General features: G+C 45.6%; 1 protein-coding gene across 9 annotated transcripts in view; it reads left to right on the forward strand.

Moving 5' to 3' along the window:
- Positions 1–24,476, forward strand: part of TBC1D1 (TBC1 domain family member 1) — a 227,292-nt gene that overhangs the window by 82,399 nt on the left and 120,417 nt on the right. Inside the window, exon 1 of one of the 9 annotated variants that reach the window (XM_067735717.1) lies at positions 4,611–4,832. The exons of 7 other annotated variants lie outside the window; for them this stretch is intronic. In XM_067735717.1, the coding sequence (XP_067591818.1) occupies positions 4,803–4,832 (30 nt within the window). In that variant the 5' untranslated portion in view covers positions 4,611–4,802. Of the gene's footprint in view, positions 1–4,610; positions 4,833–19,383; positions 19,483–24,476 lie in introns of those variants that run through there. One more of the 9 variants, XM_067735714.1, reaches the window with a different exon arrangement.

Here is a 24,476-nt window from a genome sequence, read left to right on the forward strand (position 1 = left end):
CCATAAAAACCCAAAAGGATGGGGTTTGGAGAGCTTTGGGGTTGGTAAACAGGTGGATTTGAGGAGAGGTATTTGAGAAAGAGCATGTTCTCCCCGCCGCACCTTGTTCCCCATAACTTGCCCTGTGCATCTTTCATTCTGCTGTTCCTGAGTTATATCCTTTTATAATAAACTGGTGATCTAGTAAGTAAAATGTTTCCCTGAGTTCTGTGAGCTACTCTAGCAAATTAATTGAACCCAAGGATGGGGTCATTGGAACCAGTTGGTCAGAGGCACAGGTGACACCCTGGACTTGGGATTGGTGTCTGAAGTTGGGAGGGAGGGCAGTCTCGTAGGACTGAGCCCATATTCTTTGGGATCTGATACAATCTCCAGGTAGATAGTGTCAGAATTGAGTTGAATTGTAGGACACTTAGCTGGTGTCCCAGAATAGCATGGTGATGTGGGAAGAAAAGCCAAAACAAAACACATTGTAACTGCCGTTAGAATCCTAGTTACCAAGTGGTTGTGATTCACTTGAAACCAAGTCCAGTTTCCTTGTGGAGTTGGTGTCACAATGGCTCTATTTTTAACCAGGTCTTGTGGTGGGGAGGAACAGGCTGCAGAGTGAGGTCATGCTTCCTACCTCTGCGCCCTCCACATTTCAGTTGGTGGAGAGCAGCCTGTCAGCATCTCCTGAACTCTCAGGAGGTATTACTGTTCTTGACCCTTGCTCCTCTTCAAAGGAGGAACACAGAAGGGCAGGAGTGTCAGATTTATTTGGGAGTTATGGTCAGGCTTAGTAGATGAGCACCTCTTCCAGTTCCTGGGTTGACCCCCCTTTTTAGTCCTCCTTTAATGTCTCAGGAAAACTGATGGTGAGACATTAAAGCTTCCTTTTAAAGTTACTTAGTCTCAGATTTTCTGTAGATCCTACTTATTTAGATCTCTGCAGTCCTATTCAGATAGGCCTATTGCTCTCCACAGAGCAGCTGTTTTTTTTTTTTTTTTAAACAAGGGATCTAGAACTATGCAAGTGGTTCTCAATCCTGGCTGATAATCAGAATCTCTCTCTCTCTCTCTCTCTCTCTCTCACACACACACACACACACACACACACACACACACGATACACACTCCTCCAAGCTCACACATTTTGCTTGGCTGGGTGGAGTGTTTTAATAATTGAGCATGCATTCTCCAAGATGCCACAGTTCATTCATTCCTTATTGTCTCACACCTGGCCCTCTGCACACATTTATATGACCTACCTGCTCTTTGAGGTCTCTGAGCATTCCACCCTGCCACAGAGCAGCCATATCATCTGCCCTCCTTCCTCACCCACTCACCTTGTCATCACAGGTAACTCTGATAGAAAATCAGGGCTGGGAGCCATCAGCATCTTTGAGCAATGATTATTCTGTCTGTAAGCGTTCTTGATGCTGGCTGAAAAAGAATCAATGGGGAGCTATTGAAAATTACCCATGCCCCCTCTACGTACAGTCCTTCCCTGGGGAAATATACAGTTTCTTAGAGAAGGATACATTTTTCAGATGGGAGAAATAGATGTTAAGGAAAATTGTTTTGAATGTGAGATCTGTTAGATTGTCTGATGTAAAAGTTTCCCTTTAATGAACTTCCAGATTACAATAGAATTTCTGTTGGCAAGCTACATGTTGGCAGGGAATGAAGAACTTTCATGTAATATTTAGTGTTAGAGCCCCATACGTTACTATCAAGTCCACCCACTCGAAAGGTTCTTACTTTCCCATTAAATGAGTGATTCTGCCCAGATCAGGCAGGGAGACCTGGAGCAGATGGAGATGGAGACCTTAGTCTAAAATCATGTAAGGTTTAGGCAAGTGCAAACCAGAAACTGCAGGAGACTCCACACTGATGTGTATATACATGGAGAATTGGGTCCAGGTTTAGTTATTTAATAATTAATTAATTAATTTTTGGCTGCATTGGGTCTTCATTGCTGTGCGCTGGGTTTTCTCTAATTGCGACGAGCGTGGGTTACTCTTCATTGCGGTCATTGCGGTGGCTTCTCTTGTTGTGGAGCACAGGCTCTAGGCGCACAGGCTTCAGTAGTTGTGGCACATGGGCTCTGTAGTTGTGGCTCGCGGGCTCTAGAGCGCAGGTTCAGTAGTTGTGGCACACAGGCTTAGTTGCTCCGCGGCATGTGGGATCTTCCCAGACCAGGGCTCAAACCCGTGTCCTCTGCATTGGCAGGAGGATTCTTAACCACTGTGCCACCAGGGAAGTCCAGGGGTCCAGGTTAAAACAATGAAGCCTGGATGTCCCTACTTCACCTGTCATATTTTAAGTGTCATATTCAGGATTTAGTCTTAACCTTTTTTTGTGTGTGCAAGAAGTGCAATTTTCCTTCTAAATTTAATGTAATTTTTCTTTTTTGCCTTCTTACCTCCTGCTGAAGAAGTAGAAAGTTTATCTCGGTCAGTTGGAGGTAATTCAGGTTTCTGTAGTCCATTTCGGGTTCCCCTCATCCTTTCCCCTGAGTTGCTTCTCAGTCCTGGGCATTTTCGTAGAGCTCAGGCTAGGGATTGGAGTGATGGTGTGTGATGACATTTGTCAACCATCCAGCTTATCATGCCTGGTCCTCAGCTGCCCAGCCACTCCCATCACAACGGTGTTGCTTCCCCGTAGTTCTCCAGGTCTCCCTCTGCTGAGCTAGTTCACGCCATCACAAGGACGAAGGACAGTTTTAGCTGTTCTCTCAAGGGGCTGTTGGTCTGTTACATTGTTTTAAGGCCAGTGTCAGTGGATCTCATATACTAGTGCATTTCAAACTTTATGTATATCCTAGCCACCTGAAGTCATGGTAAAATGAAGGTTCTGACTCCGTAGGACGGGATATTAGGGCAGGGTCTGAGAGTCTGCACTTCTAACAATTGCCAGGTGATGCCAAGGCAGCTGGTCCATGAATCACACTTTGAGTAGCGAGGCTGTAGTGGCCATAAAGGCTCTTACTTTGATGGAGCTCTCAGCCTCTATCTCTTCCGCTTGCTTGGGGAAGTAATGTGATAACAGAGAAAGATTTGGTTAAATGGCTGCAAATGCACTCCCATTTTCCACCTCTTAATTTCTTTTGGGAACATCACTGCTGAAAAGAATGAAAGAATAGCACTTCCCTAAGATGCTCTGAAGGCCCTTTTCGAGTACCCAGGTAGGCTTTGTTAGAATGCTATCACTCTTGACTTTCACCATGCCTTTATCATTTATCTTGTTCCCATGTACCCTACCTGGGAGGAGAAAAAAAGATGACACCCCTCCCTCCACCATGGTCCTCTCTTGGTACTTATGTCCTTGTGTAATTCCCTCACCTTGAGTGTGGACTAGACTGAATGTGGCAGAAGTCTTGGGATGTCACTTCTGAGATTAGTTTATAAAACCATTGACTTCCTTCTTGGACACGTGCTTTTTCTTGGATCACTTGTGCTAGGAGATGCTGCCATATTGTGAGCAGCCCTACGGGGAGATCCACATGCTGCAGGAAGAAACTGAGGCCTTAAGTCCAAGAGCCTGCAAGGAACTGAATCCTGGGAACAACCATGAGCTTGAAAGTGGGTCCTTCAGTCCCAGTCTTGAGATGACTGCAGCCCCGGCTAACAGACCTTGAGTCAGAGGGACCAGCTAAGATACTCCCCGGATTTTTGACCCACAGAAACAGTTGTTTCCAGCTTCATAGTTTTGGGCTAATTTGTTATGCAGCAATAGATAACGAATATACCCACCTAACTCAGATGCCAGGCATTTGGGGAACTTCATTAAAATGTCCTACTGGCCTGTCATGAAGATAAGGCACAATTAATATGACAAGAGGAAAGAAGCAAAATTATGGGGTTAGGGTGGCTATTTGGCTTGAGGAACTCAGTGAGTGGCTCCCACATGACACATATATTTACACATTGGTTATTAATGTGTCCTTTGGCCTTTTTTTATTTTTCCAAAGTGCAACTCTTGGGTGTCTGAGTTCGAAACTCAGCTTAACCTCTGTAGCTATAAACTGACTACACTGCTTATCATCTTGCCTTGGGAGAGAAGAAAACTGGTGAAACCAACATTTCTCACGTTGCTGAAACCTCCCAGCTGGCAGGAACTGAAGGTTCTTTTTCCACCGCCCCTTTTCTAGTCTCAACAGCTGAGTTTTCTGGCTCCAAGAAAACCACCTTTGATTATATAAAGGTATTAGGAGTTAGGGGAACACTAGCCCTTTTGTTACCAGCAATCCGGAGCGTTTAGGAAGAAACGCTGCGGGGGCGACAGTAACCCCTGGAACGCTGGGCGGGCTTTGTGTTCGCTCCAACTCTGGGGCTTTTACCGAACCTCAAGGAGAGTAATTCTTAGTTTTCTGAAAGTTGGACGAAACGGACCCCAGAGGCCTAGAAAGCCGCGTCCCTAGCCCTTAGGGCTTACGACTCCTCCCCCAGTAGCCGCGCAGCCGGGGGCGTCCCGGAGGAGGGCGACCCCCGCGGGTCCCAACTTCCCGCCGCGAGCCAAGCGTGGGGGTGGGCGGGGTGGGGGCGGGGTCGGCCGCGCTCCCTCCCCTCCGCTCCCCTCCCCCACTCTCCCCACCCACTTCCCTTTCTCGGCCGGGCAGCCCTGCGGGCGCGACCTCTCGGGGCAGTGACGAGCGGGGAGGAGCCCGCCGCCGCCGCCGCCGCCGCCGCTGCCGCTGCGGGGGGAGCCATGCCCGGGCCCCGCCGCGCCCCGAGCCCGCCCCCGGCTGCCCGCCGCCCCTCGGGCCGGCGGCGGGAGTGAGCCGGAGCTGCGGGCGACGAGCCTCCGCCCGGCCCGCGATGTCACCATTGTTCAGCTGGGTGGCCAAGGTAGGCGGCGTCGGGGCCGGGTCGGGACGGCGCCCTTTACGGTAGCTGACGGCCCGGGAGCCGGCGTCCGGGCAGGCGCGGCTTGGGGAACCTTGGTAACCGTCGGGCCGCGGGGAGTCCGGAGCACGGAGAGCGCCCGCGGCCTTGGGGGGGGGAAATCCAACCGCGGCGGGGGAGCCCCGCTGCCCGAGGACGCCCCGCTGCCTGAGGACCGCTGCCGGAGAGCGGCCAAGGCGGCCCGGGCCGTTCACCAGGTGGTTCTCATTCATTAGCCTTTCTTCCCCGTGGGGCGAACGGGCCAGCGACGTCACGCCCATTTCACAGGTGGGGAGAGTGAGGCTCGACGCAGGGCGGGTGGGCTTCTCCGGCTCCCGAAGTCCCCCCACCCTCACGCCGCGGATTCACCGCGAGGTGTTTCTCGGCGGCGGGACCTCGCGCGTCAGCCTCCCGGGTACAGGTTTGTGCTCGGTTGTCTGGGATAGTGCCCTGAGGATTCCCGAAGGCTGAACTTGGTGCGCTTAGAGGATGTCTGTCTTTTGTTTTTAACTCGCTGGTTTCCAGGGGCAAGTTTTGGAGTCTGAATTTTAGTACATGTGCTGCCGAAGCGAGCACGGAGTCTGAATTTTAAACGTAAGTTCTTTCTGTTTCCTTAAAGTTTATTTTCAGAACGTTGGCGCCTTCAGAATCACTAAGCGTTACGTGTCCGGGCCAATTCTGCTATAGCAAAAATGAAGGGATTGGAGTGGATTTCTAGAGTTCTCATCAGTTTGAGAAGGCAGTAATAGAATAATACCCTCCCGGAGTACCAGGTGTTTGTGTGTTTTGAATGATGCAGCTCTCAAAGCTTCCACAGGTCGGCGGGTTAATGGGGCACCTTCCTCGTGCCCCACGGGCTCCTCTCTTTGCCAGCCCCTTCGCAGAGCTCGCTCTTGGTGTATGGCAGGTTGGTTGAGCAATAAACTCATAACGGGAGAACCTGTTAGCCGTTCTGTGACCCTTTACAAATAATAGTTAGGTGGTATCTCTAGTTATGATGCAGCGCTTTTAGAGTGTTAAAGTACATTTTTATAAATACCTATTTATGAGACAGATAAAGCTTTGCCTATCATTTAAGTGGTAATAAACTGGAGACACAGAAACAGGATAACACTAGTTACTAGACGGGCACTACCCATCCTCACCAGAATCTTCACTCCCTGACACATAGCTAGTAGTAAAGTGAACTGACTTTCAAACAGGTTGTGAGTTGTTATAAGGTAGTTTTGAACTGAAGAAAAATTAATAATGCCCAGGTTTTCTGGCTTGAAGTGATAGCTAATTGGCTTTTATAAATAATGCTAAAATTTAAGAATGTTATATAGTTTAAAAAGTAATTCAGGGTGTGTATATTACTCGGTTGAGGATTTGAGTCTCCTTTTGTTGTACACTGCAAGGCCAAAAGGAGGAAAAAAATAGACTCATTGTGTTGTTTTATTCGAAAATCAAGAGGTAAATCTAAGAAAACTTTACTGCTAGTACTGTTTTATAGTTTTATTTACTTTCCTAAAACATATTTAATAAGATCCTTTTCACTTATAGGAGTGAGGTGGACTTCTGTTTACATTGGCCTACAGAGGTGACAGTGAAAACAGAAAGCCAAAGCCTTACTTAAAAAAGAAATCAAGGATTGTCAGCTTTCTGCAACTGGCAGTACTTTTGAAAAGCTCATGTAAAAAATGAACATGTTGATAACTTGATCTGAGTTCTGAATCATGTTATTCCAAATTTGTTTAAACTACAGAACAACAACAAAAAACTATGAAATGTTTTTCCAGTAAAGTTATGTCAGTTGTCAGCATAATTTTTTTTTTTTTTTTTTTTGCGGTACGCGGGCCTCTCACCCCTGCGGCCTCTCCCGTCGCGGAGCACAGGCTCCGGACGCGCAGGCTCAGCGGCCATGGCTCACAGGCCCAGCCGCTCCGCGGCACGTGGGATCTTCCCGGACCGGGGCACGAACCCGCGTCCCCTGCATTGGCAGGCGGACTCTCAACCACTGCGCCACCAGGGAAGCCCGTCAGCATAATTTTTAAAAGTGTAGTTCTTTTGTATTTCATTTTTTCTAGGTGTTGTGCTATTGTAAATTGCATCCTGTAATTGATTTTTGTAGACAGTGTGTTATTCTGTGAGAGCTTTTAGAATATGAAGGTACTCTTTGAAAGTTCATTTCTTGGGGTTATAGCTTATAAGAGTGGCTTTCTGTGGAAGCTGTTTGGTGTTCAGTTCAGAGACAAGTCATTAACACACTTTGCATTTTAGACCAGGAAATATTTTAAAAATATAAACAAGAGGCACAGATAATACACAGAACTGCATACTCCCAAAGTGCATTTATATTAGATTTTAGAATGACCCTTCAAGAACACATAAATGCATATGAGCACACACCTCACGCAAACACTTGCACATCAAATTCCTGCTTTGACCTTTGTAAACTGCAGCCCAACACCTGTTAGGGAAGAAAGGGAGTGGGTGTCACTTGATGCAGGTGGTTACCTGAACATTAACTTGTTTTTCTTGGGTGATGCATTAGTAGTGTGTGAATACTGAACATGTAATTTCATGGTGTAAGAATAAAGCCAAAATAAGGAAGAATTTTATTTCAAAAAGATTATCTGTTAAGGGAAAAATTAAGATAACACTTTTTAAAATTAGACGTGTCCTGGAACATTAAGGCAGATGTGCATTATATTAAAATGAGGCCAGGCTTATAGAGGTGCGGTTTCTTGATTAGTCTTTCACTGGGGACACTGGAGTTTTTTTTTTTTTTTTTGTGGTACGCGGGCCTCTCACTGTTGTGGCCTCTCCCGTTGAGGAGCACAGGCTCCGGACGCGCAGGCTCAGCGGCCATGACTCACGGGCCCAGCCGCTCCGCGGCATGTGGGATCTTCCCAGACCGGGGCACGAACCCGTGTCCCCTGCATCGGCAGGCGTACTCTCAACCACTGCGCCACCAGGGAAGCCCTGTTTTTTTTTTTAAATAAATTTATCTATTTATTTATGGCTGTGTTGGGTGTTCGTTGCTGCGCACGGGCTTTCTCTAGTTGTGGCAAGCGGGGGCTACTCTTCATTGCAGTGTGAGGGCTTCTCATTGCCGTGGCTTCTCTTGTTGGGGAGCATGGGCTCTAGGCGCGTGGGCTTCAGTAGTTGTGGCACGTGGGCTCAGTAGTTGTGGCTTGAGGGCTCTAGAGCGCGGGCTCAGTAGTCGTGGCACGCAGGCTTAGTTGCTTCGCGGCATGTGGGATCTTCCCGGACCAGGGCTGGGAACCCCTGTTCCCTGCATTGGCTGGCGGATTCTTAACCACTGCGCCATCGGGGAAGTCCCAACAGTGGAGTTTTTACGTAGATTACAGTGTATAAATAAAAACAAGTTTCTCAAGGTTTGTGATTTTAATACTAGGTCCACAGACATCCCTGGCAGTTCTGAGTATTTCTGTTGATTGTTTCTATTGCCGCCACTTACGTATTGGTGAAGACTAACAGCAACAGAACTGCCAGGTAACTTTCTGAATTTCCTTGGATCTGCACCCGCCTGTAAAGATGATGGCTAACATTACTGCTAGTGTCTCAAATTAGTGGATTTTAAAAATATCTATGTCAGTTTATCAGATGAAATGGAAAATGGGACCTAAATATAGCTAAATTTACTGTGTTCTCAAATCCAAGTCCAGTTTCATATAGCTCATGCCTCGTATTAAGCTATTTTCCAGTGCTTACATATGTATTCAGCAGATATTTAGTGGGTGCCTTCTGTGTACCAGGCACTGTTCATGCCCTGAAGGAGTTAGTTCATTTTGTGCCAAAGGTTTATCTTTTAAAAATGTGCGGGCCTTCCCTGATGGTCCACTGGTTAAGACTTGTGCTCCCAATGCAGGGGGCCCGGGTTTGATCCCCGGGCAGGGAAATAGATCCCACATGCCGCAATGAAGATCCCGCGTGCCTCAACCAAGACCCGGTGCAGCCAAATAAATAAATATTTTAAAAATGTGCACACTGAAGCTTTTTAAGCCAAATATTTAAAAATGCATTAGGGAAGGAGTCCTTTTGTAAACTTGTACTCAATCACTGATTAATATTTTACCTAAAACCAGGTTTTTCATATTTTGGCTTTGCTTAAAACATGGGTTTTATAGCCATTATTCATTCAACAAGTTATTTAACAAATGTGTTCAACATGGATACAGTTATTGAGTACCTACTATTTGCCGGGTACTGTTTGAGGAGCTGGAGTTGAGCAGTGAACAGGCAGACCAGGTGCCTGTTTTCATGGCGTTCAAATTCGAGGTGGGAGAGACGGTGAAGAAAGAAACAGCCTAAGCAAGGTAATTGCAGATGGTGGTGAGTATTAGGAAGGGAAGTTAGCAGGGTGGTTCGGTTGAGAGTGCGTGGGGCCTGGGTGGCAGGAAGGTGGCATTTCACCGGAGCGGTGAGAGGGCCCTGAAGATGTTCCGGGGGGAGGGAGCAACAGGGAACAGGCCTGGAGGTGGGCCTGGTAGAGCAGCAGGAAGAAGGCAGGTGAAGCGCGGAGAGCTGGGCCCGGAGAGCTGGGCCCTGAGTCGGGGAGGGCTGATCTGGGCCAGGCTCTGCAGGCACTGTGCGGGGTTTGCTTGTAAGTGCTGTGGGCTTGAAAGCGAGGAGTGATGTCTGCTTTGGGTGGAAGCCAAGGGCACCGCTTAGGAGGCTGGTGTGGTCAGGCAGGAGGTGGTAGTGCTACCTCAGATACATATGAAATGATTGTGACCCAGCGTCTGGGGCTGGTGCAAATGACCGAGTAACCAACTGCTTCTTCTGTGTTGAATACAAGCACAGTTTGTCCTTTGCTCAGCTGCCTCTAACCACAGCTTGCAGGCACACTTGTGTCCTGGCTTTGGGCTTATTTACTTACCTTTGAGGTTTCCTGCAGACTGGATCAGCCCACCTTGGGTGCCTCTGACCAGTTGGACTTATTTTGCCTGTTAGCGCACAGCAGCCTTCCTGAAGCTGTGAATCTGCCTGTAGCTAGTATGTAGGCGGTAGTTCTGTTGTCTTGCTTCAAGTCAGTCTGATGTCGGTTTGTTGCTGAGGTTGTGTCCTAGGTTGTGATGGAAAATTTTAAAATATGTATTAACATTTTTTTGGTCTGTAGACTTATATTACTTTTAATTAGTACATGTTTGAGTTGAATGAAGAGGGAAGAACTTGTCGTAGTCAAGCCACTCCTTGAATTTGAAAAATTTGCTGCGTCTGCTAAGTGGAGCTGGTGTAGCCCCAGCCAAGATTTCAGCGGCGCTCCTGTGGGGTGCTTGTTGGGTAGTGGCAGCAGCCTCTCCGCGCTTCGGGAGCTCGAGTTGCTTAGAGTGACAGTAATTCGGGCACAGGTTGGTTTTACGAGTAGAGAATGGAGAAAAGCAGGGGTAGAAACCCCACCTAATCCACAACGGAACACTGCCTGGAGCAGATCTCATAATGAGAAAAAAGCAAATTATAGTTTGTTCTCCTGAGACAGATTCGCTAATCCGATCTTAGCCTAAATGTGCCTCTGCAGTGATCTTCCATTTCTGACTGACTAAGCCCTTCTCGTCTTCATCCCTTCCCTGAAGCATCTCTCGTTCCTTCATTCACCAATTGGATGAGCATACTAAACTGGGAAGAAAATAACCCCTAGGCATTTCCTCTGCCCTGGAGGAGCTCCTCTGGCAGGGGAGGGTAGACATCAGCTAGCTGGGCTGTGCCATGGGAGAGGCTGGAGGGGCTCCTGCCCCTTCCCGGAAGGTGGCCAAGGAGGAGGTAGCCGGGGAGGGGCAGGGTGTGCCGGGGTAGCACATGCAGAGGCCTGCAGGCGTGTTGAGGAACCTCAGTGACGGGCTGTTGGTCAGGCTGGCAGGAAATCTGCTGTAGGGGGTAGCAGAGGGTGAGCTGAACGGATGTGCTGGGACGAGGGTGTGCACGGCACACAGACCCCTTCACAGGAGCTGGCATTTTATCTTGGGGCAGTGGAGACCCCTTAGGGGCCAAAGCTGATCTCTCCCCAAACTCTTGTAGCTGCGTCGTCTATCCTGTGTATCCTTCGTTGCAGTTATTTGAATATTTTACCTCCTTAGCCTGTAAGCTCTATGAAAACAGAGGTGGCGTTGTCATGTATACCAGTGCATACAGATCGCTTCATCTTGTTAAAACGTAGTTCTACTTTAGTAGGTGTGGGATGGAACTCAAAATTCTGCATTTCCAACAAGCTCACAGGTGATGATGCTAATGCTGCCAGTCTGGGGACCACACTTTGAGGAGCAAGGTTCTCAGTTTAAATATTTTCTGTTATACCTACTATTAGACATGGGAGCTGCTCATATTTTTTAGAACAAATGCCATGATTTCAGAATAGTCACTTGTGTCTGGGAGGACAATAGTAGAAATAGTGTCCCATGAAATAAAACTTAAAAAAAAAATCAACAACCTTGAAAATTGGGTGTTTGGAGAATAGGAGTGAAAGGAAAAATTTGCATTGCATACTCTTGCACTGTTTAAAAAATTTGAACATTTTAGGTATTAGCTATTCAGCTTATCAAATTTAAAAAATACTTTGATGGCCTTTCCTCTTTTTCAGGATATTTAACTTTGCCTCAAATACCATTAGGACATTATAATAGACTAGGCATCAGATTATTATTGAAAAATAGACTCAAATTGCCCCGTTTCTGTTTTTAAATGGACTTTATTGTTTGAGCAATTTTAGGTTTATCGAAAAATTGAGCAGAAGGTACAGAGATTTCCCATGCAGCCTCGGTTCCCACACTTGGAAGAGCCTCCCCTGTCATCAGTATCCCCAGTCAGTGTGGTACATTAGTCACAATTGATGAACTTGCATTGACACATCATTATCACCCAAAGTCCATGTTTTACACTGTGTTTTATTGGCGTTGTACATTCCATGCATTTGGACAAATGTGTAATGGCATGTATCTGTAATATCACACCGAATAGTTTCCCTGCCCTAAAAATTCTCTGTGCTCTGCCTATTCGTCCCTTCCTTCTTCCAACCCCTGGCAACCGCTGATCTTTATAGTTTTGCCTTTTCCAGAATGTCATATAGTTGGAATCATAAAGTATGTATCCTTTTCAGATTGGCTTCCTTCACTTAGTAATGTACATTTAAGTTTCTCCAGTGCCTTTCATGGCTGGATCACTCATTTCTTTTTAGCACTGAATAATATCCCATTGTCTGGATGGACCACAGTTTATCTATTCATCTACAGAAGGACATTTCAGTTGCTACCAAGTTTTGACTGTTATGAATAAAGCGGCTATAAACATCCTTGTGTGGGTTTTTGTGTGGACATACGTTTTCAACTCCTTTGGGTAAACATCAGGGAGAACGATTGTGGGATCATATGGTGAGAGTAAGTTTAGCTTTGTAAGAAGCTGCCAAAGTGTTTTCCGGAGTGGCCGCACCCTTTTGCGTTTCTCCCAGCAGTGAATGAGAGTTCCTATTGCTCCACATCCTCGTCAGCATTTGATGTTGTCAGTGTTCCAGATTGTGGCCATTTGAATAGGTGTGTAACGGTATCTCATTGTTGCTTTAATTTGCATTTCCCTAATGATATGTGATGTGGAGCCCTTCCTTTCTTTTGATAACTTTTAAAGAGTAGAAATAATAAATTAGTCTTTTTGAATCTTATTTCATAATATATGTATTGGTATTCAGGAACATTTATAAAAGTTATAGAAAAGGAAAAAATTATTTGGTTATATTTGTGAATCTAGACTTAAGTACCTTTCATTTTTCCATTATTTCTGTTACCTCTGTATTTGCTATTGGAAGAGTGATGAACCAGCAGTCTATACTGTTTGTTAGATTTATAAGAAAGATGTGATGAAAAAGAATTTTCTTAGTTTTCATGACCTTTGGTACTTATGCAGATTATTTTTATATCTGTCACGTGTTACGTTGGGATTAGTTACGCTGGGCTAAGTTAACTGCTGAGCCTTTCTCACCTATAAAATTAATAATGTGTTCTGTATTTATCTCTTTTTTTATAGGCCCTATTTTAAAATAAAATAATGTCAAAATTTGCTTAAGAAATTATGAAGAGCATCTGCAAATGTAAACTATTTAAAATGTGGTTGAGTTTGCAGTTTAAGTCCGTGGTTCTTTTTGAATGCGTGGTGGTAAGTGCTGTGGATCCAGAGAAGAGTAGGACAGGCTCAGCCTTTGAGCAGCTTGCAATTTATCAGGGAGCGGGCCCCTGTGAAGATAATTTAATTTAGTGCAGTAATACAGTTGTATACACAGGGGGTCACTCAGCCGGGGAGTCTGGGGAGACTTTAGAGGAGAGGATATCCGAACTCAGTCTTTATTTATTTATTTATTTGTTTTGGCCACGTCGGGTCTTAGTTGCGGCATGCGTACGGGATCTAGTTCCCCTCCCAGGGATCAAACCTGGGTCCCCTGCATTGGGAGTGCGGAGTCTTTCCCACTGGACCACCAGGGAAGACCCTGAGCTAAGTCTTTAAAGAAAGATGATTGAGTTGTAGGTCATCAATGTGATAGATTATGAAAAAGAATAGTTAGGATATACTCTTGGTAGTTTTCTAGCATGTTTTGGAATTATTCAGGGTTGCTCTCTAACTCTGTTCGCCTTTCTTTTGAGACGAATGATTTTTTAACCCTTAAGGACGGCATGTCACATTAAGTAAACTACCCAGATACAGGGAGATTCAGAATTAAGAGCAACGCTTTGTTTCATCCCAGCACACCCTAGGGCATGGACACACCTCTTGGTAATTGTGGCGTGGTGGTCATTCTGGTGTAACCAGAATATAATTCTCTTTTCTACATGAGGAAACTGAGACTCAGGGCAATTAGGTGACAATATAGATCATATAGCTAGTTGGGGCAGAACTAAACCCAAGGTCCCGGACCCCTGGGTTTTGCACACCTTGTTAATGTTGCCTTGCTGATTTGCTTGTACTTTTCTCTCTAAATTATTTTACTAAAATCAAAAGTATGCATGTCTATCAATAGGTTGTAGTTAAGAATATTTTATTTAGTCACCTGAATTTATGCATGTGCATTTCAGAGTAGGTCAAGGGGCCTGCAAGGAGAAAGGCAAAGGAAGGAAGCATGAAGTGAGTAGTCTGTTGGGGTGGATGGAGATTCTCTGACATGACACATGAAGGGTGTCATTGTCATAAATGCTCAAGAGCCTGGGAGGCCTGGCAGTTGTGTGAACTGTGTGTAGGAAGAAACCAGGGCCTGAGTATTTCAAGAGAGTGCAAGTTGCCAAAGTCCAGTGTGGTGACATAGCTCCCCCAGTACTGGGCTCCTGTCCCCAGGAGGGCATCCTGTGGGAGATGAAGCAGGTGTGTGCACCGCATCTATTCTCCTCCAGTAAGGGAGAGTGAGTTTTCTCAGAGAAATGTCACTTGCAGAGTGGATTTATAGTGTTGACGCAACCGTGGAAAGGAAGAGATGATTACATTTTTGAGCAGTTAATATGTGCCAGCCATTGTTTTGGGAGTAGTCAGCTTCCAAGTAATCCTGGAAGTAGTGGTATTATTCCTTCCCTCCTTTTTTGGGAAAGATGTATGAAGAAACTGAAGTTCACAGAAGTTAGGCAACTTGTCACTTGTCTTAGCTATTAAGATTAAAGCTTGAACTGTCTGGTTCTGAATTCATGTTTTATCTGTTGTACCTATGCTGCCTCTGTAATAAGTGGATTACAACACATGTTCAGGATTTGAAACAAGGGTGGTCAGAACTTAGAAAAATACCCTTTCCCACTGAAAGACTGAACTTTTTTTTCTCCCATTGGTGAGAGGTAAAAAACGTTCAAATTGGCTGCTTTTAAAAATAGGTGTATGAGATTGAAGCTATTCAAGAAGGAGCTCATATTTTTTGAATGCCCGAATTTCATGGTGTTCTTGGTTAGGGAGGGAAGAAAACAGGAAATGAGAGGAAAATCACCAATAGATAATTGAAGATGGGTCAAAATTGGGGAACGTTAGGGCAATTAAATGAAAGACTGAAAGAGGTCAGTTTTGAGGTGACCTTGAGGCTGAGTTTTCAATTTTCTTGTTGACTTGAGTTTTGAGCTTTAGAGAATTATCACTCATTATCTGATGTTCTTTTGCAAGCACCATGGAACCGTTTTGTAGTTATTCAGCTTCTCTGGAAAGTGCTCTTTATGTTAGGAATTATTCCAGAGCATCCTGCCACAGTGGCATCTCCTCCAGCCTGCGACGGGACACCAGACGGGAAGTTAAAGGCATGGGTTGGAGGCCCAGGTTTGCCTGTGTTGCTGTTTAGCCTTGGCTCGATGCCATGGGAGTGGTGATCTCTGCCCTGCTGCCCAGCACGTAGTCCTGTTTGGGTGTCACATGAGGTGAGGTGAGTGAATGTAAACTGTTAAGCAGTCTTTAGGGTGAGCTCGTCTAGGCAATGGGGTGGATGTAGCCGTACGTTTCCATTAAATTTCTTGACTTACAGTTCAGGTTACACTTCCCTGGGCCTTTGGTCTCATAGAACATCGTGTTGAGTGATCACGATGATTGTTCTCAGTTTGGAATGTCTCTGTTACTGCAAGTCAGGGTGGTCATCGTAGACTGTCCACCTCTGATAAGGAAGAGAGGGCCCCTGGAGCCAGTGGCCTGGGACAGATCCCCTTTCCATCTGGTCCCAGTGGAGATGCCACCTTGGACACGTCACTTCTGTTTGTGCATGAATCTGTTCATCCTTAAAATTGGGGATAAGAGCCATCTTCCAGGCTGTTGAGGATTTATCCACATAACATACTTAGAACAATGTCTGGCTGAGATTAAACACTTAATAAGAGTGAGCCATCACCGTCATCTTCATTGCATTTAGGGGGTGGAGATGACCTTTGCAGTTGCTTATTAGTTCTGTTCCCTCTTTTGAAAGATGATAACATTGGGTCCTCCAGAGGTGAAGTGGTTTCCCCAAAGTCACAGCTGAGATTGAAACAAGGTGTTCTGACTCTTAGTCCAGAGCGCATTGCAGCTCTTTGCATCACTTGGTACTCAGCATGATACTGAGACTTTTTCCTGTTGTTTTATCACATTCTTCATGAATTAAACATAAGCCGTGGTTCACGAGTACAGAACGAGAGCAAAATGCTTTCGTCAGACCACAAGTCATTTAGATCCGATAAGGGGATAGAGGGGCAGAGAGAATTACACAGGCCTCTGCCACCAGCTGCCTGTGTGACCTCACCCAGGGTCACAACTCTCCCTTGATTTCCCCTTCCCTAAAATAGAGGTAGGGAGCAGCTGCCACACTGTTTCTGAAGTACTTTTCATCTCTCAAAATACCGCGAAGAATTTCTTCACTGTCAGGGCTGTTAAAGTCCAGGAAATAGTGTGCCAACCAAAGATGTAGATTCTCCAATTTTGGAAAACTTTAAAAATAGGAAGGAAGTTTATTTGTTTAGCAGAGTTCATAACTGTAGGCCCGCCGAAGGCAGAGACTCAGCCAAATGAGTATTTTTGGGAAGTTCTTTTCACAGGGTGGACCCAGAGGAAATCAGTCATTAGGTGAAAATAAATCGTAAGATCTTTGAGACAGTATTTGCTTAGAGACAGTTACACATGCTATTGTGATGGTCTCTATTGTGTCGGGCTTTTTGTTTTCTTACACATGTAAGCTTCCAAATTTAAAATATTAGAGCTTTAATTTTGTAAAATGTGACTTCAGAAACACAAACCATAAACCTGCTTATGAGTAATGAGTTTGTGGCCCCTTGTGTTTGATTATTACCAGATTAATTGTATAATGAGCATGAAGTTTGCTAGTGCTTTTGGTATGGTCAGAACCCTCTTATAGTTCCCAAAATAGCCATATTACTGTTTCTAGGTGAATGGAAGGGATTCTCTTCCCACATTTGAAAATGTATGAATTTAGAGTACACTGGAGTTTCAGTCAAGGCAGTATCACCGAATTTTAGGGTAGCTGAAAGAACATGGTACCAGAGTTTGATTTCTATGAATTCTGTAGTGTTTAAACTAGTTGAGATTGTAATCTCTGGATCTTTTCCCCCAGAGGGAAGAGCTCAATGAGCTAGACCACCAAAGCATATGTACGATACTGTATTCATTATTTTGCAGTTACCACACTACTTAGGGGAGTCCTGTGGTATTTCCAGATATTTTTGGCCAAGAAATACAGCTGCTCTTTCAAGTTCAGTGTCAGTCACCACACATTGATTGTGCATCTTCTCTGTGCCAGACACTTGGGACACAGATGAGAAAGACACAATTCCTGCCTCTCGGAGGGGAAGGTGGGTGTGTGCAGTGGTCCTTACACAGAAGTCCCACAGTCCAGTGGGCTGGGGGGGGGTGCTCAACCTCTGAGTAGTCTTCTGGTACACGGAGGTAATAATTTTCCAAATGCAGTAAATCCCACTTGACAGTCTCCCTGTTGACTTTAATCAGCAGGCATAGTCAGAACCGATTGTACACTGTTAACTTAAATGTTGTCCTTCTCAAAAGGAGCCAGAGATGTGGTTTGGATGTAGGTGTTAAGAAAAGCCTGTATATAGTGTCCTGGAGCACCTCTCTCTGCAGCTTTTCCAGGCTCTGTAGATGTAACAATTTTTTGCTTTAATCTTGATTGAATAAACAGGCAGTAGAGTGCTGCCGGCTCCTTTCTTTGTGGGAGAGGGTGAGTCTGCTCTCAAGCCCTTGGGGCAGACCCCAGGCTGGGCAACAGAGTCCTTCACATCCACATGGTATTAGCAGTTAAACTGGAAGGTGTAACCAGTGGGGCTTGTGAGTCTAAGAGAAATCCCCTAAGTCACAAAAATGTGGGCACTGTGCTCTTTTTTTAATTTGGTGGACTTAGAGGTTTTAGTCTAATAAGGACATTTCAAGCCGAAGTCTCTATTTCATCCTTGTTAAAAGCAAATCACGGGGACCTGGTGTGGTCTAGAAAAAGAGCCCTGAAGGGGGGAGGTCTGGCTCTGTCCAGCCTGGCCTGTGACTGGAGGCCTGTCGTTCCAGGCCTCTGAGGCTCTGTTTCCTGAGAAAATGAACAGATTAAATGAGCGGTTTTTGAGAGTCCCATCCAGGGGGTGAGCAGGAACGCTTGACCGGAAGAAGCAGTACGAGCAAAGGCGTGGAGGCGGACATCCGAATGAGCAGAAGCCCAGGATGTGTGTGAGTGGAGCTCAGTGGAGCTCCCTCCCTGCCAAAGATGGTGAATTAGGGGGTTCACAGGGAAGAGGTGGTTGGAGCACCCGCGTGGAGGGCTCGGCAGGTCAGGCTGCGAGGTTGGTATTTTGGTAGTGATTGGAGCCCTAGAAAGTTTGTGGAGTGGTAGGCTGATGTGATCCAAGCTGGCCTTCTGGAAGACGAGGCTGCCAGTGGAGAGTGGGCGGGCGGGTTTATATGCCGGGAGAAGCCAGAGGCAGGGCTGGGGGTCTTGCTGTGGTCTGAGTTAAGTGCGGGCCTAGACCAGTGCTTGAGGTTTTGGGCTCCTAGTGAGAGACTGTACCTTGATGGCTTATTGAAAAATGGAGCAAGAGAGAAGATTAGAAGGCACTTTCCAGGCTTTCAAACTACTTGCCTGGAAGGCATTTGGGAAACAAGGAAATGAGAGAGACCTGTTTTAGGGCAAAGAGGATGAGCTTGACTGGGATGTTTTAAGGTCAAGGTGTCCAAAGTCTGGATGATTCTTAGGTGATTAGAAATTTGAGTCAAGTTTAGGAATGAATTCAGACCTAAGACGTACACTAAATTATCTTTGTCGGCCTTGGGGCAGTGGGTGAGGTCCCTGGAGATAGAGTAGAGAGAAAAGCAGAACCCTATGAAGGGTCTTCCCTGAGATGCCTGTGAAGTGGAGGTGCATTTTACTAATACAGTCTAAAGGAGAGAATTACCCTAACAAGATTTCCTTATCCCTCCCCTCCCCTTAGGGCTTATCTTTATTTTATTTTTTTCCTCTTACCCTTGTAAACCCAGATGAAGTCCCACTTTTGGAAATGTCTTTTGGATTCAGAGACTGCAGTTCCTGCTTGGTAGGTGGAATGTGGAGATCAGAGTTGAGTTTTAGCGAGGCACAGAGGCTTCTCGCTGCCCGTGAGCCGTCCCCTTGGCATGGGAGAAACGACAAAGCCTTGGACGCATTCCCAAGCAGCTCTTGGCCGGCACAGCCGAGCCTTTATCTCTTGTCAGCCTTGGTTTTGGTGTTGGTTCTCTAGGAATGTTCCTGATTGTAAAATATCTGGTCTCATGAAGATAAAGTCAGTCGAGGACCCTGGGGGAGTGGGGGCGGGGAGGAGGAGCCGCACGGTCAGACTCGACAGGTTGGGAGGTGCGGCTCCGGGGCGCTTGGAGGGGGCAGGTCCCGATGTCTGTCTGTTGGAGGGCCCTAGACTCGGGGGCTTGGAGGTCTGAGCCGCCTGGCTGTGCTCCCCGCACCTCCCAGGAGGCTCAGCGTCCCCAAGACGTCCCTGCCCTTCTACACAGCTCAAACGGAAAGACAGATTGTTGTATTCTGAGCAGAACTCTCTCTCACTGTGTCTCACCTTCTTTCCTTCCCATGAGAGAGAGAGAGAGAGAGAGAGAGAGAGAGAGAGCGCGGGAGACTGTGCCTTTTCCCTGCGGCAGACTTGCAAAGGCAGTGGTGAGTTTCCATCTTCCCTGCCCGAGCTGCAAGCCCATAGCTCCGTCCTCCAGCCTCCGTTCGTGGATCTGCAGGCACCTTGCGACTCTTACTGCCTCTGCTTTTAAGGTCTTCTGAAACCGAAAATGAAACTTGCTGTGTGGCATGATGGGCAGGGAGGACGGTGGGGCTGTGACCCCTTTAACGCAAGGATGACATTTCTCCTACTGCCATAGGCTTTTCTTTCCTTTTTCATTCTTTTGATATCCAGGCTGTTCTGTTGGCTTATCCTGGGCTTACAGTCAACTAAAATCTGTAAATCTTTTTCACATGAACTTTGGCAGGCTGGGTCTACCCTGTGGGTACTTTCCCAGCTGAGAGTTTATCATATTTTATACATATCACCATGTTCCTGATGTTGGTATTTTTTTGGTATTTTCATTCTATTAGCCAATTTATTTATATAGCATAGTAGGATTTTGGAACTGGAAGTGATTTAAAGAGTACTGCAGTTCATTCCCTTCAGTGTGACACACGAGTCCCTGGTCTTGGAGAAACTGCCAGTGGAGGGATGGTTGGGTGCTTGGACGAGATCGGATTTTCATTCTCACGTACCAGGAGTGTAGGTGGGTCAGGGAGGAGGAGAACCGTTAGCTGAGGGCTGGGCGCCGTTAGGAATTGACACTTGGACAACTTCATTCTATGTGCAACTTTACACTGTTTCATTTTCGTCTTGTGTACTTTTCTTTCTTTTTCTTTTCTTTTTTTTTTTTTTTTTGCGGTACGCGGGCCTCTCACTGCTGTGGCCTCTCCCGCTGCAGATCACAGGCTCCGGACGCGCAGGCTCAGCGTCCATGGCTCACGGGCGTAGCCGCTCTGCGGCATGTGGGATCTTCCCGGACCGGGGCACGAACCCGTGTCCCCTGCGTCGGCAGGCGGACTCTCAACCACTGCGCCACCAGGGAAGCCCCTTGTGTACTTTTCTTGATTGATTTCCTTCATCTCTAAATTCAGGAAGAGAGTATTTGCCACTTAATTCTGCTTTTGAGGTATCCTGTGCTGGGATACAGTCTGAGTTTTTTAAACATTTATTGAAGTTATCTAACATGACTTCTGAGAAAGTCAGGGACCAGCAAATAGTGTTGTTATTGTCATACTTGGTAGACATAAAGTATAAAATATGTTAGGTGGAAAATAGATTAGACCAGTTCTAACTAATATCCTTTACTGGCCAGAGTTCTGATGTGCCTGTTGATCAAGATGAAAGAAAGGGGATGGCCACTTGGTGAGTATAGTTTATTTCCAAAAATGGACTGAGATGATACGGGAGAAAAGACCTGTTTCTACCACTCATCTGAATGAAATTTGGGATTCTTGAACATACATGATAGGTTTTATTCAAGAATGCAGTTAATGCTGTAAAAGCTAGTGTGGTGCAGTATTTTAAAACTGTAAATAATGTGGTTTATAAATAATATTTATAAGCCATAGCAGAAGCCCTTCTGGCAGTTAAGTCGGACAGTCATGCATTAGTAAGTTTAAATTTCTAACATGCTCCTGGAAACTACTATGGATCTCACAGATGCGGGTGACAGGGCTGTGAATGGGCTGCCAGGTAAGTGTGTGCAGGTTGCATACTGCACAAAAGCATCCAGCCGACAGGGCAAGCAGGGGCTGAGATCCAGCTCACACTTGGCATACCAGAGTCTTTTTGTTTGTGAGGTTGGGGAGGACAGGGGTTTTTGGCTTTCAGTAATTTGGATAAAGGCACCGTATATGCAGAGGGTAGCCCTATGCTATAAATTATTTTGTGTTTATAAAAATTAATATTGATGTTGTCAAGGTGATTCCATACTGTGTTCACAAATGTTATAATTTGAATTAGGTTGATTTTACTGCAATTCCTAGGAAGTAACAAGAGTATTTATCTGACTAAGAGGGCTAATGGTTTATCTAAACTCAAGTTTGAACTGTCAGCTTCATAAAACAGGCCAGTTCTTACTATTATCACAATTTTTATTTAAGCTACAAATTTTTGTCTTAAGTAATTACCTATGCATATAAAAGGGCAGTCTTTTGAATATCGCTTTTAGACTGTCGTCTGAAGTTTTTAGTTTCTGTGGATATGGAAGTTTATTTTTCAGATGGTGTCCCATGACTTAAATTTTGTGTGTTATGTAGTGAAGCATTTGGGGTCACTTAGAAATGTATGCTGAAATTCTGCATTGAAAATAATTTATCATATGTTTAAAATGAAGATTTTTTTCCTCCAAATAATTTTGTCCCTGGAAGGCTTTATCTAATAAAATTAGACAGTAACCTCTAACATTTCTTAAAGTTTAAGAAAAATGTACTCTTTTAAAATAAACCTTTTTGTGAGATTGCAAAAGCAGTGTATGTAAATACAGAAAAACAACATGTTGATAAGCAAAAATAAGGAACCACCGAATTTCTGCTACCCAGAGATAACCATGGGCAGTCCCTTCCAGATCTTTAGTGATGAGCAGTGTTTAAAATTGCATCTCTTTTGCTGAAAATAAGTAGAAGAGATAACAGCTCTTCACACATACATACTTTTAAAAAAACCTGTCAGAGTTTTGGCCCAGAATGCCAAAACGGACTGGGTGCATGGGGTGGGGACTTGTTCTCTGGGCTGCAGCGCACGCTACCTACACAATTTCCATGCCTCCTTCAGGAATAAAATGACCTTGAAAAGAGAGAGAACTCATATGCATGAATAGGGAATTGTAATTTGTATTCAGGTTTCTGGATTTTTTTTTTGGTCTCAGTGGGTGGTTCTCCCATCCAACCAGTCAGCTCTCACATCCAGTGAATTACTAATTCTTGCCTGTTTGACCTTCGGAATTGTGCTTTGCCTCATCATCTTCTCTGCATTTGTATTGCCACAGCCCTAGCCGGAGGACGTCATTTCTTCCTGCTCAGATGCTCCTTTGTTCACACGTGGATTCGTTTATTCGGTCTGATGTGAGGAAAAGGGCCAGGCACTGGGGTGACAAGGCCCTTGGTTCTGGGACTGAGCTTCTCAGCAGGGTGAGGGCAGGGAACTAAGCCATTCCCACTTCAGCATCCTCCTGCCTGTCATCCTCCTTCTGCTGTTTTGTCCGTCAAACCCATTCTCTCCACAGCAGCCGTGTGATCTGTTGGAAACTCTGCTGGCCCAGCCTCACCTGTGTCAGCCTCCCGCCATGTGCTAGGCGAGGGGAGCGCCCTCCTTGCCTCTCCTGACCAGCCTCGACTCCTTGAAGGCTCAGCCCGGGGCTCCTCTCCTCCAAGCCTCTCCACCTGTCCTACCCTCTCCTCCCTTCACTGGGGACCGCTCCTGTGGCCTCCAGTGCCTGATTTTCTAAAAAGTGCTGTGTTTCTTTCTCCACTTAGATGGTCACTTTCATCGACAGCCCCAGTGCCCAACACTGATGCAGAAGACTCCGTGTTTCTGTAAAATGGAAATAGCATGGTTTTCCTCAGAGGGTTGGTGTGAGGATGCAGCGGGGTAATCTGTGTGAAGCATGGTGTCTGGCACATAGTTGGCTTCCGTAAGTGGGGGTTTAGTGCCCGAGATATGATATTAACTTAAACTACTTGATTCGATGAAGGTCTCAGAAGTTCAGCTTTTCCCCGGACAGTGTGCATATGATTGTATAGAATATTGGTGTCACACTTTCTCTACCTGATATTAGGTAAGGTTCATGAAAATAGTCATTTTATTTTTTGTTTCTTTCTTTTTTTTTTTTTTTTTCCTACGGTACTCGGGCCTCTCACTGTTGTGGCCTCTCCCGTAGCGGAGCACAGGCTCCGGACGCGCAGGCTCAGTGGCCTGGCTCACGGGGCCAGCCGCTCCGCAGCATGTGGGATCTTCCCGGACCGGGACACGAACCCGTGTCCCCTGCATCAGCAGGAGGACTCTTAACCACTGCGCCACTAGGGAAGCCCCATATTTTCAAATAAATATATTTAAATTAAGGTTAATTAGATTACATTATTTATTTTACACTTTAAGATAGAGAAACAGAAAAGTGCCCTTCACTTGCCTCTCACATTAAAGTGTGTGTGTTTAGTAAACACTGACACAAACCTGCAGGGTCCACAGAAATGAATCAAATGACACCCCATTCCCAGCCCCAAATGTCAGTGCTGTGACCTGTATTACCACAGCAGGCCGGGGCCCGTGGGAATGGAGGTGCTTGAACGGGTCTGGAAGAATCAGCAGATGCTAGTGGAGAGTCGATGGAAGAAGATTCTAGAGTAAAGGCTGCCCTGCATGCCTGCATTTGTCAGATGTGAGCTGCAGCTTAAATGACAGTTTCTTGAAATGAGAATTCAAAGGTATTTATTTTGTCATATTTTCCTACCGTCCCATTGGCAGGGCTAACATAAAGTTGACAGTTGAAAATTATTTTCATTTGTTTGTATATTAGACTAAATTATCATAATCAAGGACTAGCTAGGCAATACATCACATCAGACTCAAATTGAGTACTTATAACGTGTGAAAAGAGTTGTAACGTTTTTACATTGATGAAGAATTTACATAGAAATTAATTCCGTAACTCTAAGTAATGGACATTTGAGTTTTAACCCACTTAGATTTTGCTTCCCTTATGGGCTGCATCATAACATTGTAATATCCCTTTGTAGACTTCGATGGCTAAAGCTTCTGGTCTAGTTTTCCCATTTTCAGCTAGATTTATGTGTGCATTGTGGCGGTGGGATGGCTTTGTTTTATTGTTCATCTATGCAGTATATACACACCATGATCCTGAGAGAGATGGCTGGCGGTGGTGGTGATCTTATGTTTGAGTTATTGTAGCTGGTCCCTCCGCTGCATCTGCCCCCCAACACCCCCGCTTCCTTAAGTCCAAGAATCCTTAACCTGGAATCTGAGGATGGAAGTTGGGAGTGGGGGTCCCTGAACTTGGATGGGGAAAAAAATTCACCTTTATTTCCACTAACCTTTAACTGCAGTTTAACATCTTCAGTTATGAGTCATCACCCTC

The sequence above is a fragment of the Pseudorca crassidens genome, chromosome 4 (genome assembly GCF_039906515.1).
Source record: "Pseudorca crassidens isolate mPseCra1 chromosome 4, mPseCra1.hap1, whole genome shotgun sequence".
Lineage (NCBI taxonomy): Eukaryota > Metazoa > Chordata > Mammalia > Artiodactyla > Delphinidae > Pseudorca > Pseudorca crassidens.